Source organism: Otolemur garnettii, unplaced genomic scaffold (genome assembly GCF_000181295.1).
Source record: "Otolemur garnettii isolate 467f Iridium unplaced genomic scaffold, OtoGar3 scaffold00096, whole genome shotgun sequence".
Classification (NCBI taxonomy): domain Eukaryota; kingdom Metazoa; phylum Chordata; class Mammalia; order Primates; family Galagidae; genus Otolemur; species Otolemur garnettii.
In genome coordinates this window covers 7,348,056-7,363,667 of record NW_003852491.1, presented here as the reverse complement: position 1 = coordinate 7,363,667, position 15,612 = coordinate 7,348,056, and the positions used below count along the sequence as shown (strand labels likewise).

The 15,612-nt window shown below is 47.3% G+C and overlaps 1 protein-coding gene and 1 pseudogene across 2 annotated transcripts; both read left to right on the top strand.

Annotated features, from left to right (window-relative positions):
• Positions 1-4,472: 4,472 nt before the first annotated feature.
• Positions 4,473-5,353, top strand: LOC100940535 (annotated as a pseudogene).
• Positions 5,354-11,688: 6,335 nt separating this feature from the next.
• ZNF688 (zinc finger protein 688) lies at positions 11,689-14,248 on the top strand. Of its 2 annotated transcripts, XM_023516726.1 has the most exons (4): positions 11,689-12,055; positions 12,374-12,487; positions 13,032-13,097; positions 13,522-14,248. In XM_023516726.1, exons 1-4 carry the CDS (start codon positions 11,860-11,862, stop codon positions 14,037-14,039), a joined length of 894 nt encoding a protein of 297 aa, XP_023372494.1. In that variant the 5' UTR covers positions 11,689-11,859; the 3' UTR covers positions 14,040-14,248. The 2 variants fall into 2 exon arrangements, with proteins under 2 accessions (XP_023372494.1, XP_012664307.1); XM_012808853.2 differs by lacking the exon at positions 13,032-13,097.
• Positions 14,249-15,612: the final 1,364 nt, after the last annotated feature.

The window sequence follows — 15,612 nt, the reverse complement described above, 5'->3', positions numbered from 1 at the left end:
TTTTTTTTTTTTTTTTTTAAGAGATGGGGATCTCGCTCTTGCTCAGGGTGGTCTCAAACTCCTGAGCTCAGGCAATCCACCTGCCTCGGCCTTCCAAAGAGCTATCAGCTGCAATTTGAATACAAGTTTTCTGGTTGAGACAGAACATAGATAGTAATAATTACAATAATAACTAGTTAATTTGTTTAGAGGCCTACACTAAGCACTTAACTGAACCAGGGAAACAGAAGGTGGCTTTGAATCCTGCGGGCAGTCACCTGGCCCTCCGCATTTCAAAAAGGGAAGACATCTGTGACCAGGGGCAATGGTCAAACTCAAATGCTGGGCAGCAGCCAGCCGGGGCTGGCCCCGCCGTGAGTGGGGAGGGTACAGGGTTCGAACTGGCTGTCTCTCCCGTCCAGAATCCGCCTCAGTCTTTGCCCTTCAGTTTTTACTCACCTTGAAGCCCTGGGACATTCGAATCTGCCCGTAAGGTCTCACTTAAGTAGCAGAACGGAGCAGCGTCCTCCTTAAGTAGTAGAACGGAGCAGCGTCAACCGGTTAGATCCTCTCTCCTAGGTTGCTGGTCGGTGAAAAGCGAGTTAGGAGAGACGCCGAGGACCCTCAACTCCAGCAACTTTCAGATCAGCTTCATCCTTCATCCTCAGCCTTTCAAACAGGCCGCTCTAGAAAGACCAATCACAGCTTTCCTTCTTCCCCGGCCTTCCGGTCCTATCCAATCAACGCATGTGTTGTGGGGTCCAGCCTCCCTTCTGGTTTTTTTCTTCTCCCCCAGGACCCCAGAAGGTAAGGGCAGAAAGGAAAGGCAAAGGATGATGATGCTGGAAAGGCGCCATTTCGGTTACGTGCAGGATTAGGGACCTGTCTGAGGAAAGACAGAAAAGCTACGGCATTTCCACGTATCTCAGAAACTTCTCTTTGCCAACCACGGAGGAGGTTTTCTTTTTTTTTTTTTGATAAAGTCTCACTATGTCGCCCTCGGTAGTGTGCCGTGGCGTCACAGCAACCTCAAACTCTTAGGCTCAAGTGATTCGCTTGCCTCAGCCTCCCAAGTAGGTGGGACTATAGGTGCCCGCCACAACGCCCAGCTATTTTTTTGTTATTATTGTTTTAGTAGGCTTGGGCTGAGTTCGAACCCACCAACCCCAGTGCATGTGGCCAGTGCTCTAACCACTGAGCAATGGGCGCACCGCCACGAGGGGATTTTCTATGGGTCCGCTCCTGGGGCATGTGCCCGGGGAAGTCAGGCCTGGCAGTCGAGGGGAAAAAAGGTGGGAAGCTGGCGGGGCACAGTGGCTTACGCCTGTAATCCTAGCACTCTGGAAGGCCAATGCGGGTGGATTACTTGAGGTCCATGAGTTTAAGACCAGCCAGAACAACAGTGAGACCCCCCAGCTCTACTAAAAATAGAAAAAGTGAGGCAAGAGGATCACTTGAGCTCGAGTTGGAGGTAGCTGTGAGCTCTGATGACACTGCAGGCTACCTAGGGCAACAGCTCGAGACTGGAAAAAAAAAAAAAGTGGGAGGTTGTGAGCTTTGCAGACGTGGTTGTATACTTCTCCCCAGAGGAGTGGGGGTGTCTTCAGCCCTTGCAGAGGGCCCTCTACCATGACGTGATACAGGCAACCTACAGCCACCTGGGCACGCTGCATCAGGCACGCTGCGTCAGGCCCAGGGCTTGGGCCATTATCCCTCAGTGTTCTATGGGATGCAGAGTGTCCCCAGGGGCGAGTGGGCTGGAAGTGATGGCCAGGGCCTGTAGGAGGCTGAGGCAAGAGAATCACTTAAGCCCAAGAGTTTGAGGTTGCTGTGAGCTGTGATGCTACAGCACTCAACCGAGGGCAACATAGTGAGACTCTGTCCCCCTCCCCCCCCCAAAAAACCCAGTTGAACAGAAATGGAGTCTGAGCTTCCCCGAAAGTAAAAGTAAAGAAACATGCAATTTCATTTTTCTTGTGTGATAAAGACAAATGTTTGTCTTGGAATCTAATTATATGGATCATAGTATAGCAGATAATGCCATTCATCAGATTTTAAAATGAAGACAAAAATAAAATATAATGAAGACAAATGTTTTTCCTGCAGCCTTGATGTTGTAATAAATGTTCTAGGAAGTCTTTCCATGGAACCTGGTGTGCAGTCCAAGCATAGATTTTTTTTTTTTGAGACTTGAGTCTCATTATGTCACCCTTGGTAGAGTGCTGTTACATCATAGCTCTCAGCAATCTCCAACTCTTGGACTTACGTGATTCTCTTGCCTTAGCCTCCCAAGTAGCTGGGACTACAGGCACCCACCACAACGCCTGGCTAACTAAGCATAGATGTTTGGTGATGGCCTTGAATGGCACCAAGGAAGGTCATTTAATGGCTCTTCTGCAAAAGGACCATACACAGATTCAGGATTGTAAGCTCCATGAGGGCTGGGACCATCACTCTTCTCAATACCTGACTCAAGTAGGTGTTTAATATCATTGACTCCTCTTTCATTATCTCCAATGTTCAGGGCCGTCCTGTTTTAACCTCCAGGCAATGGTTAGCTTTCAGGACTTATTGAAGCCTCCATCATTGAGCTATCCTCCCTAGGGACCTCATTCTCAGCCATTCATGCTGTTTTCCAAGGCAGGATATATTCTAAAACATACTGCTAAGTTTCAGGTTTTATCTTTTTCCCTATCTCAGGATCCAGGAATGAGAATGAAGAGAAAGAGTGAAGCAGATTCCAAACCAAAAAGAAGTGAGACATGTATCTGAAGGAGTGGTTGCCAGCCAACTTGCCACCTGGCTCCTGTCCCAAAGGTACCTGCCTGGAACTCTGCAGTAACCCAAGGCAAAGCCCCATCAAACCTTGGCTCAAGGAGACTCTAACCTGTAGACAGATCACCCCACTCTTGCCCAGAATGTGGCTGCAACTTCAGCTGCCCTCCCCTCCTAGCCAGCCACTAGCAGGTCCATTCTAGGGAATGGCTCTTCCTCTGTGTCCAGTGCCAGGCCTGTTTCTCCCAGCACAAGTACTTGCTCCAGCACCAGGTCATCCACACAGGTGAAAGCCCTACCCCTGCCCTGACTGTGGGCGCTACTTCTGCCTGAGGAGAAGTCCTACCCATGCCCAGACTGCAACAGTCGCTTCACTTACCCCTACCTGCTGGTCATCCACCAGCACAAGCACAAAGGCGAGAAGCCCTCCAACCGTCCCTCCTGCAGCCTCCATTTTGCCTATACCTCTCAGCTTGCCTTCCACAGACGCACACACACAGGTGAGAAGCCCTATCTCTGTCCTGACTGTGGTCTCAGCTTTAGCTAGTCTTCTTCCTAAGCCAGAGAATTCACTCAGATAGTTGTCTCTAGTATGGGAAAGACTTCAAGTGCAAGTATGCCCTGAAAGCCCATCAGTGGATCCGCCACTCTGGCAGCAATAGGCAGAGGTGGCAGCAGGCTGCTGTAGGGCTTTCAGAGCCAATCCCAGTTTGGAAAGGCCAGGATCCCCCAGTTCATTGCTGGTACTTTCCAGATATATTTCAAGAGTGTGGGTGATAGAGCTCATGCAAGCAGATCAGAGCTTAGTAAGAAAAAGAGAAAGTTTAAAGAGAAAGCATATGGGGGTTAAAGAGAAATGGGCATTTAAGGAAAACAAAGTTCTGTGTTAGGAATAAGGAGAGGTCAGGGGCACAGAGAAAGTCTGTAGGCAGGAGGCAGGAATCTGAAAAGCTACCTGAGGGCTGATCCCTTTTTTTTTTTTTTTTTGCAGTTTTTGGCCGGGGCTGGGTTTGAACCTGCCACCTCCAGCATATGAGCCTGGTACCCTACCCTTTTGAGCCACAGGTGCCACCCAGCTGATCCCATTTTTTGAGACTCCTGCTCATGGAGCCCCTTGTTCTATGTCCCACTTGGGATAACCTGACCAAATCCATTCACCTAACTGGATTTTCCTTTTGGATTGTTCTCTCCCTTAGAGCACTGTGCTTTTTGGTCAGTCTCCTGCTTCTCCAACATGGAGTCCTCTAGATGCAAATGCCTATTAAAGGAGCCGCCACCACCTCTAAGCACCCCTCCAGAATGTAACACACCATGGGCCTGTCCCTATGGCAGAAAGCTCATCCCAGGATTCTGCCTGTTAGCCAAAGCATGTGAAACACATGGCAAGGAGACACATGTGGTTTCAAGCTGTTGTTGGCATTCTTTGGCCTTAAAGACCTAAGAGGTGGCCATAGAGAAAACAGTGGCCTCAGATGAGGAGTTCTCCTGCCCCATTTTCACTCTGCACATAGTGTACAAAATAACAAAATGAACTTTAGAATTGGGCAATCTCTTCACTGTATGAATTAGTGATTGCAATGTTTTCTTTCTCTCAGATATTTGCATGTTCCTTGGATTTCACATCTTTTGAATAAAGATGTATTTTTGGGACACAGCAGCTGGAATTATAATGCTGGGGACTTTTTACTTTTTTTGGCAGGGGCTGGATTTGAACCCACCACCTCTAGCATATGGGGCTGGTGCCCTACTCCTTTGAGCCACAGGTACTGCCCGGGACTTCTTTTTTTTAAATAAAGAGTAAATTACTTTTGATTGGAGTTGAAATCAAGGCATGGTCTTTCTGGTCTAATTCTTACTATAAATAGCAACATTTAAGAGATCTTTCTGGCCCCTTTTCTGTTAGCCCTACTTTTGAACAGGAACCTGTTAAAGTAATAAACAAAGAGATGGGTGGGACTAAGTATGTCTTCATGCCAGTGACTCAAATATCTCCTTAAATAAGACTATTTCAGGGAATTCGGCTGCCAGTGAGTGACTAGGCCTCTCCAGAGGCAATCCGGTGGGAATCAGAGCCATCAGAACCGCCACCATGACCGTGGGCAAGAGCAGCAAGATGCTGTAGCATATTGACTACAGGATGAGGTGCATTCTGCAAGACGGCGGGATCTTCATCGGCACCTTCAAGGCTTTCGAAAAGCATAGGAATCTGATCCTTTTTGACTGTGATGAGTTCAGAAAAATCAAGTCTAAGAACTCCAAACAAGTAGAGAATGAAGAGAAGCGAGTCCTTGGTGCTACAGTCCTGGGGAGAACCTGGTCTCAATGACAGTAGAGGGACTGCCTCCTAAAGATACTGTATTACCCAAGTGCCATTTGCTGGAGCTGCTGGGGGTCCAGGGTTGGCAGGGCCGCTGGCCGAGGAATCCCAGCTGGGGTTCCCATGCCCCAGGCTCCTGCAGGACTTGCTGGGCCAGTCCGTGGGGTTGGTGGGCCATCCCAACAGGTGATGACCCCACAAGGAAGAGGTTCTGTGGCTGCTGCTGCAGCTGCTGCCACAGCTAGTATTGCAGGGGCCCCAACCCAGTACCCCCCTGGCTGACTCATCTTGGCCGACCTCAGCTCCCTGCCTGTTTCCCATAAAGCTATACATAGTCCTTTTATTTCCTGGTGGCCTATGAAACTAGTTTATAATAAAGTCGTAAGAATATTAAAAAAATAAAAAATAAAAAATAAATAAAAGACTATTTCTTTGGGGTGATCCCTGTGGCTTAGTGGGTAGGGCACTGGCCTCATATACCAAGAGTGGCGGTTCAAACCCAGCCCCGGCCAAACTGCAACAACAAAGTAGCCAGGCATGTGGCGGGCACCTGTAGTCCCAGCTACTTGGGAGGCTGAGGCAAGAGAATTGCCTCCAGGATTTGGAGGTTGCTGTGAGCTGTGACTACAGGCGCCTGCCACAATACCAGCTATTTTTTTGTTGCAGTTTGGCAGGGGCCAGGTTTGAACCCACCGCCCTCAGTACATGGGGCCGGCACCCTACGCATTGAGCAACAAGCACTACCCCCAAAGTGATTATTAATAGGAACTGAGCATTATTTTTACTTCGCCACATGGTCTCTCCTGAAATGGCAGATCTGGATTCCAGGCTCAGCTTAGTTCTCACTAGCTATGTGGCTGTTAGCATATGATGCAACATTTGTTTCATGTATAAAATGAAGCTAATGGTAATTTCACAGGGTTGCCTGAGACAAAATGTGATAGGTATGAAGGCATCTAGCATGTCTTTATAGTTTGAAGAGCAAATGACTGAGCTCCCCCTCTAATATTTTACCATAAAAATGTTCAAACATTCGGCCAGGTGCAGTGGCTCATACCTGTAATCCTAGCACTCTCGGAGACTGAGGTAGGAGGAGCTTAGGAGTTGGAGACCAGCCTGAACAAGAGTAAGATCCTATCTTTACTAAAAACAGAAAAATTAACTGGGCATCTTGGTTCACTCCAGCTACTCAGGAGCTGAGGCAGGAGGATTACTTAAGCCCAGGAGTTTAAGGTTGCAGTGGTATGATGATGCCACTATATTCTAGCTAGGGTTACAGAGTGAGACTGTCTCAAAATAAATAAATAAAATTTTCAAACATTCAAGAGTTCAACGAATTTTACAGTAAACATTCATGTCCCCATCACTTAGCTTCTACAATTACTATTTTTATATCAGCATGCTTTGTACACGGCATCTCATCTATCCATCCCTCCATCCAATTATCCATTCTTTTTTCTTCCTTCCTTTCTCCCTACCTCCCTCCTTTCCCTTTTTCTTCTTTTTCTTTTTTTTTGAGACAGGGTCTTGCTCTGTCACCTAGTGGCCTCACTCATTATATGTAATACCAACCTCAAACTCCTAAGTTCAAGTGATCCTTCCCTCTCAGCCGCCTGAGTAGCTTGGACTACAGGCACATGTCACCATGCATAGCTAATTTTTCTTTCTTTTTTTTTTCTTTGAGACAGAGCCTCAAGCTGTCTCCCTGGGTGGAGTGCTATGGCATCACAGTTCACAGCAACCTCCAACTCCTGGGCTCAAGCAACTGTCCTGCCTCCACCTCCCAAGTAGCTGGGACTACAGTCACCCACCACAATGCCCAGCTATTTTTTGGTTGGAGCCATCGTTGTTTGGTGGGCCCAGGCTGGATTGGAACCTGCCAGCTCAAGTGTATGTGGCTGGCGCCTTAGCCACCTGAGCCACAGGTGCCAAGCCTAATTTTTCTATTTTTTATAGAGAGGGTTGCCCAAGCTGGTCTTGAACCTCTGGCCTCAGCCTCCTAAAATGCCAGAATTACAGGTATGAACCACCATGCCCTGCCATTTTATTTTCTCTAATGTATTTCAAAGTAAGTTACACACCACGCATCATTACAATTTACTCCCAAACACTTCAGGTGAAGGCTGAGCTTTGCACAAGAAACTTTAGTTGTCACTTAAAGTTCAGTTGCATCCTTTTATTGACAAGTAACATTTATGAACCACAAATATCCCCTGTATATTTTATGACTTCTCATAATTATCTGAACAAGTCTTGAACAACCATTTACAATTTGATGGGCAATAAAACAACTTGAAAGAAAAATCATTTGTTTCTTTTTTATTTAAGACAGAATCTCACTTTGTTGTCCCTGGTAGGTAGAGTGCCATGGCATCATAGCTCACAGCAACTTCAAACTCTTGGGCTCAACTGATTCAGGCGCCTGCCACAATACCTGGCTTTTTTTTTTTTTTTAAGAGATGGGGGTCTCACTCTTGCTCTGGCTGGTCTTGAACTCATGAGCTCAAGCGATCCACCTGCCTTGGCCTCCCAGAGTGGCCAGTCGCATCTGCTTATTTTTATAATAAATGGCAGGAAAGGCTTGGCACCTGTGGTTCAAGTAGCTAAGGTGCGAGCCACATACACCAGAGCTGGCAGGTTCGAATCCAGCCTGGGCCTGCCAAACAATAATGGCTGCAACCAAAATAATAGCTGGGTGTTGTGGGAAGCTGAGGCAAGACAATCACTTGAGCCCAGGAGTTGGAGGTTGCTGTGAGCTGTGATGGCACAACACACTACCCAGGGTAACAGGTTGAAGCTCTATCTCAAAAAAAAAAAAAAAAAGGCAGGAAAAACAACATGACATCAACCATTTGTTTGTTTGTTTATTCTGAGGGAGACAGAGTCTCACTCTATTGCCCTGGCATCACAGCTCACAGCAACCTCAAACTCTCGGACTTAAGTGATCCTCTTACCTCAGCCTTCCAAGTAGCCAGGATTACAGGTGCCCACCATAACATCCAGCTAGTTTTTTCTTTTTTTAGTAGAAACCAGGTCTCACTCTTGCTCAGCTGGTCTCAAACTCCTAAGCTCAAGCAATCCACTTGCCTTGGCCTCCCAGAGTGCTAGGATTGCAGGTATGAGCCACCTCTCTTGGCCACAGACCAAGCCACCTCTCTTGGCCACCTCTCTTCAGCCATTTATGATGAAATAGTTTTAGTCTGACTTGAAATTTTGTTTCAATCCAATTATTTAGCCAAATTTATTTTTAAGCTCCATCCTCTTAAGTCAGTGTTTCTCAACCTTCCTAATGCTGCAACCCTTTAATATACAGTTCCTCATGTTGTGGTGACCCCCAACCATAAAATTATTTTCGTTGCTACTTCATAACTGTAATTTTGCTACTGTTATGAATCGTAATGTAAATATCTGATATGCAGAATGTATTTAGGCAACCCCTGTGAAAGGGTCATTCAACCCCCATAGGGGTCGTGACCCACAGGTTGAGAACTGCTGTCTTAAGTCTTCTCCATTCTTAGTCCACAAAGAAGTAATTTACAACATTAGTACCTAAAGAAACAAAAATATTTTTTGGTTTGGGTGAAATGCTTCATAGTATCTTTTTAGTTAAAGTTAATGCTCTATTTAAAAAGAGACTCAAAAGACATACATGTGGCCAGCAGGTACATGAAAAATGCTCATTATCACTAATAATCAGCGAATGAAAATCAAAACCAGGTAAGATACCATTTTACTCCAGTTAGAATGATTGTTATTAAAAAGACAAAAATATAAGAGGGACTTTACCTAACAAATGCAATCAATGTAACCTGGTTTCTTGTACCCTCTATGAATCCCCAACAATAAAAAAAAAAAGACAAAAATAGAAGATGCTGGCAAGGATGCAGAGAAAAGTGAATTATTATACACTGTTGGTGGGAATGTAAATTGGCACAGCCACTATGAAAAACAGTATGGAGATTTTTCAAAAAACTAAAACTACCATGGGATTCAGCAATTCAGGTGCTGGGCATTTATGGAAAGGAGAAGAAATCAAAAAGATACAGCTCTGGGCAGTGCCTGTGGCACAGTGGGTAGGGCGCTGGCCCCATATTCTGAGGGTGGCAGGTACATACCCGGTCCTGGCCAAACTGCAACAAAAAAATAACCAAGCATTGTGGTAGGCGCCTGTAGTCCCAGCTACTAGGGAGGCTGAGGCAAGAGAATTGCCTAAGCTCAGGAGCTGGAGGTTGCTGTGAGCTGTGTGACGCCATGGCACTCTATTGAGGGTGATAAAGTGAGATTGTCTCTACCAAAAAAAAAAAAAAGATACTTACAGCCCCATGCTTATTGTAGCACTATTCACAATAACAAAGAGATGGAATCAACCTAAATGTTTATCAGTGGACGAACAGATAAAGAAAATGTGGTATATATACACAATTGAATGCTATTCAGCCATAAAAAAAGAATGAAATCATGTCTTTTGCAGCAACCTGAATGGAAATGATGAAGGTTATCATATTAATGGAAAGAAACCAGACACAGAAAGACAAGAATCATATGTCCTCACTCTTATGGGAGCTAAAAAGTTGGTTTCATAGAGCCGGAGTGAGATTATAGATACCAGAGACTGGGAAGGGGGTGGGGAGAAGAGGGAATGAAGAGAGGTTGGTTGATGGGCATAAACATACAGTTAGATAAAAGGAAAGAATTCTAATGTTTGATAGATGAGTTATAATGTTTGGTGAATGTAGTTAACAACGTTTTGTGTATTTGAAGATAACTAAAAGAGGACTGGAAATCTGCTCAACACAAATGATAAATGTAGCTGGGCCCAGTGGCTCATGCCTGTAATCCTAGCACTCTGGGAGGCTTAAGAGGGAGGATTGCTTGAACTTAGGATTCGAGATCAGCCTGAGTAAGAGTGAAAACTTGTCTCTACTAAAAATAGAAAAATTTGGCTTGGCACCCACAACTCAGTGGTTGGGGTGCCAGCCACATACAGGGAGGCAGGAGATTTCGAACCTAGCTCAGGCCTGCTAAACAACAATAACAGTTGCAACAAAAAAATAGCCAGGCATTGTGGCCGGTGCTTGTAGGCCCAGCTATTTGGGAGGCTGAGGCAAGAGAATCACTTAAGCCCAGGAGTTTGAGGTTGCTGTGAGCTGTGATGCCACAGCATTCTACTGAGGGCAACATAGTAAGACTCTGTCTCAAAAAACAAAACAAAACAAAAAAAAACAAACCAAATGGGAATAAACTAAAATGGTCATTCTATTTTCGAGTATTTTACCACAATAAAAGATACCGACTGGAAGGGTGCACAAGGAAACATTAACAGGTGACATCCATGTCCTCTATCTTGTTCTGGGTGATGGTTACACAGGTGTATACATTTCCCAAAACTCGGCGACTTTTTATATCGAAAATCTGTGCATTTTACTGTATGTACAATATAACGCAAATTAATGAAGGGAGTTAAAAGTAGACGCCTGTGGCTCAAGCAGCTAAGGCGCCAGCCACATACACCTAAGGTGGCGGGTTCGAATCCCCAGCCCGGACCCGCCAAACAACAATGATGGCTGCAACCAAAAAATGGCCGGGCGTTGTGGCGGGCACCTGTAGTCCCAGCTGCTTGGGAGGATGAGGCAGGAGACTCGCTTGAGCCCAGGAGTTGGAGGTTGCTGTGAGCGTGATGCCATAGCACTCTACCCAGGAGGATAGCTTGAGGCTCCGTCTCAAAAAAAAAAAAAAAAAAAGTAGACGCCAGTAAGGAACAGGAGGAAAGATTACAGGGGGACTACTTTTTTCATTATGAGGCTTATGCATTACTTTTTTAAAACTATGCACATTAATGTGGCAAACATTAACAATGTAATTTTAAATGTCCCTATTCTGAATCCATCCTCACTAAGCAAGTTCCTTCGCCTGCAGCTCCGGTCCCGAGACTAAGAGCGCGGAGCCACAGATGTCCAGGGTAGGGTGGGCTCTGCTCTTAACAGTAAACATCCACCTGGTTCCTACCTCAGCTGTACAGCGGGTTTGCCGGAGTGTGTACGTCTTCTCGCAGGGCCTGGAGACCAGATACCATATCTTGCCGTCGTCCAGAGGCACAGTGGGAAACTACCAGGGACACAATCCCGGGAAGCCTACGGCAGAGGTCCTGGTTGTGTTCCAGGCTAGCAAGAGGCTTCAAGACCACCGGCCCTTTCAAATACGCCGCCAATCGGCGGCCAATCACAGAGCAGCGTCTGCCTATGGTTACGTCCAATCATCGGCCTCTCTGTATTGCGAGCAAAGGAAGGTCCAGGAAGCTGTGGGCACGTCCATCTTTCTTAAAGGCAAGAAACTCTTCCCCGACTTCCCAGAAGGTCCGCATATCCCCATCAAAGGCACTCGACAGGGCATTTAAGGACTAAGGGGGATGATGAGGCGAGGGTAGCCAGAAAGGCGCCATATTTGGTATGCTCAAGGAGAGGCGCTGTTACGAGCAACCAGTGACAATGAAGCCAGGCTGTCGCCATATTTTCTAAAGGCACCTTCCGGGTCGCTTAACCCGGGTGTCTATGTCCAAGCGGCCATGAAATGAATAAACACTAAGGAGTTTTATTTGTCCCTATCAGAATCCCCGTATCTCTAGCAGTTCCTTTCTGCTACTTCTGTTCCCTCGACTACGTTCAGACGCCAAGGCTGGGCGGGGCCCGGGCCTGGGCAGCCCTTCCAGTGGACAACGAAAGCTGAGGCCTGGAGCGGGGAGGCGGTGGCCTCGGAGACTAGGCGGCCGCTGCTCGGGGCTGGAAGGCCCCATGGCGCCGCCCCCAGCCCGGCTCCTGGCTCCGAAACCCGGGGAGACCCGGCCTGGTTGCAGGAAGCCTGGGTCTCTGAGGTTTGCGGACGTGGCCGTGTACTTCTCCCTGGAGGAGTGGGGGTGTCTGCGGCCCGCGCAGAGGGCCTTGTACCGGGACGTGATGCGGGAGACCTACGGCCACCTGGGCGCGCTCGGTGAGGCCCCGGGTCAGACCCCTGTCCTCCTTCACCGGGGTTCACAGGGGAGATAATATAGATTGAAGGACCGAGAGAGGATTGTGAGCCCTAATTCCACACTATTCCACCACCAACTCTCACCACCTCCCCTTCCCGGGGCTTCAGGTACCCCCTGGGAGTGTTTCCATCCCGCATACGCTTCATTCAGGCAGAAGCACTGCAGACCTGGTTCAGATTGAGTATAAATTCTGAGGAGGTGCCCTCACCCTGGCAGGGGGATGCCATCTTTCCAGGACTGCCTCTCAGGCCAGCACTGTGATCCCTGTTCTCTCCCAGGATTCCTAGGCCCCAAACCAGCCCTCATCTCTTGGATGGAACAGGAGAGCGAGGCTTGGAGCCCCGCCGCCCAGGATCCTGAGGAGGGGGAAAGCCTGGGAGGAGCTCGGAGAGGTGAGGGATCGTCCCAGGTCTCCCCCAACACTTGATTCTCCACGGTTTCCTGTCTAGTTTCCTTTCTGGCCCCCACTTCCAGCATCAGCATCCCTAAGGAAATTAAAGAACCAACTTGTGTTGATACTAGAGAAGTTAGGAAAGCAGCCCAGTTTCAAATTTTCCAAATGTGGGATAGCAATTCATGTTGAGACCAGAGTAGGAGATCTGGAGCCCAAGTCTAACACTTAGGTTTTTTTTTTTTTTTTTTGAGACAGAACCTCAAGCTGTCACCCTGGGTAGAGCGCTGTGGCATCACAGCTCACAGCAACCTCCAACTCCTGGGCTTAAATAATTCTCTTGCCTCAATCCTTGTAACTGGGACTATAGGCATCCACCACAACACCCGGCAATTTTTTTGTTGTAGTTGTTGTTGTTTGGCAGGCCCGGGTTGGGTTCAAACCTGCCATCTCTGGTGTAAGTGGCTGATGCCTTAGCCGCTTGAGCTACAGGCACCGAGCCCAAGACTTAGGTTTGGAGGCTCCTCTCATTCTCCCTCTTTCAGAAACCACTAACCCACCCCTAAGAGTGGAAGTGCCTTCAGATCTGCCCTTCACAATCCTCAAGCAAGGCAAGTGATACCAGAGAAAATGTCCAACAATTGACGGTTTGACTGCCCTCCCTTCAACACCCCCCTGTGGAGTGATCTTGAGCAACTGTTTCCTCATCTGTAAAACAGTCTTACCCTACAAAAATGGAGAAGCCGTATGCGTAATAGCTACTGCTTACTGAGCATTTACTAAGTGCTTAACATACATCTCCACTAATCCTGCCAATAACCCTGTTAAGTAACCATTATTATTCCTTTTTGACAATAAGGGACCAAGGCCCAGATAAGTCACTCTTAAGAGATATAAACAGTGTTTACCTTCATCCAAAGATTGGGTGTTAGTCACTGGGCAGTACTTTTCTGGCACTGCCTTAAGTGAAAAGCACCCTATACCCAGAGACAGTCTGTAGTGTTTATAAAACATAACTTAATTCCTGTTTCCCAGGAGATACCCCAAATAAGGAAGAGAAACCCAAGGAAGAGCCAAGAGCCGAAGAACCTGGAAAGACCCCTGGAAAGGAGCAGCCTGAAGAGCTGATTAAACACAACCCTGATTGTACTGTTACTGGGGCCTTGGAAAGAACACAGCCACTCTCAAGAGCTTCCTGGGACCAGATCACAGGTGCACAGCCCACTGTCCCTGTGCCCACTGTGGATGCTCAGGCCAGCCAGCGGCGACATGTGTGTACAGACTGTGGCCGCCGCTTCACCTACCCCTCGCTGCTAGTCAGCCATCGGCGAATGCACTCCGGTGAGCGGCCCTTTCCCTGCCCTGAGTGTGGCATGCGCTTCAAGAGGAAGTTTGCTGTGGAAGCACACCAGTGGATCCACCGCTCCTGCTCTGGAGGGCGGCGTGGCCGGAGGCCTGGGATCCGGGCTGTGCCTCAGGCCCCAGTCCGAGGTGATCGGGACCCACCCGTGCTGTTTCGACACTACCCGGACATCTTTGAGGAGTGCAGCTGAGCAGCTCCCATGGGCTAGAGTTGAGCCTAACCTTGGCCCTAAGGGCTGACTGAGCCCTCAGGTAGCCTCCTGAGTCAGAGACCTGGGAACTGAAATTCATCCCTTGGGCTTTCCTCAAGGATCCCTCAAGTTTCCAACTTGTAAAAAGACAAGTGCCTATAAAGATTCAAGTAGATTAAACTTGCTACCCTTCTTTCAATCTTTTTTAAAAGAAAAAAATTCAGAGAGTAAGACACTGGGCTTTTCTCTTCCGTGTTATCTCAGTAGCAGGTTTAAGAGATCTTTCCATCATCTCAGGAAACATCTGCTCTTCATCTACTTCAGAGGCAAATGCTGGGGGACTGTGGTCAATCCATGGCTAATTGTCACCGGCAGGAAGCCTGGGTATTGAGTGGGTGGGAGGACAGATGCATATGACACAAGTCTAGACTGCAAGTGGCCCCCAGGCACAGCTGGTAGGTCACATGCTCTCCCTGAGCCTCAGTTCCCTCATCTGTAAAATGAGGATTAATAATATCTACCTCAAAGGGTTACTGTGAAGACTGAAATTTTAACAATATGTATGACATAGAAAGTGCAATAAAAATTTGTTGAAAGATTGTTTTGTTGACATTTTACATTTTAGAGAGTGTAAAGGAGCATGCTAAGGAGGCAGATACGGATATCAATACCTATGTTTTGCAGACAAGTAAACTGAAGCTCAGAGAGATGTGATGCTCTCTAAGGTTCACTGCTATATGACAGCAAAGCGGGAAACTAACACAAAGCCTGAATATTTCTGCCACTTCCTCTGAGAAGCCAGAGCTGGATAGAAAACATGGCACAGAAGCTCAGGATGCAGGAGCCAGCCCAGCCTGGGTCAGGGAGTATGTGTAGGAAGCAGCCTCAGCAAGGCTACTGGCAACTTTCATTTAGCACAGTCAGTAATTGGCAAGTGCCTTCTGCTGAAGGGACTGTGCCAGGCATTAAGAATTTTATGATGAGGAAAGCTGACCTCATTCATTCATTCAGCAGACATCTGAGGGCTCTGGATTTTTGTGCTGAGCTCTGTGGATAAAGCTGACACAGGTCCCACATGCCATTTAGGAAACAAATCCTTCCCACTGTGATAGAGGAAGCCCAGAGGCACCACCTAACCCAGCCTGGCTGGTGATATGCAAGAAATACTGCTTGGAGAAGACGGCTGGGCTTCTCTTAGCATTCAGTGTTGGGGGGGAAGTTTTCAGGCAGAGGGAGCAACAAAGGAGATTTGTTATATAGGATAAAACACAGGGACAGTGTGGAGTAGAGGTCAGGAGTGTGGGCTCTGGGTTCAGAACCTGACTCCCTTGTGTTAATTCTGTGTGATCTCGGCAAATCACTTCTTCCTCAAGTCATCTCTGTGGGTATCAGTTTCCTTATTTGCAAAACCTGGATAATAGGTGAAATCATAATATTGATGTAGAGATTGAGACAGTATAGAACAGTGCTTTGCCTTAGAACATAAGTGTTTAATAAACATTGGTATTGTTGGCTCGGCACCTATAGCTCAACCGGCTAAGGCGCCAGCCACGTACACCTAAGGTAGCGGGTT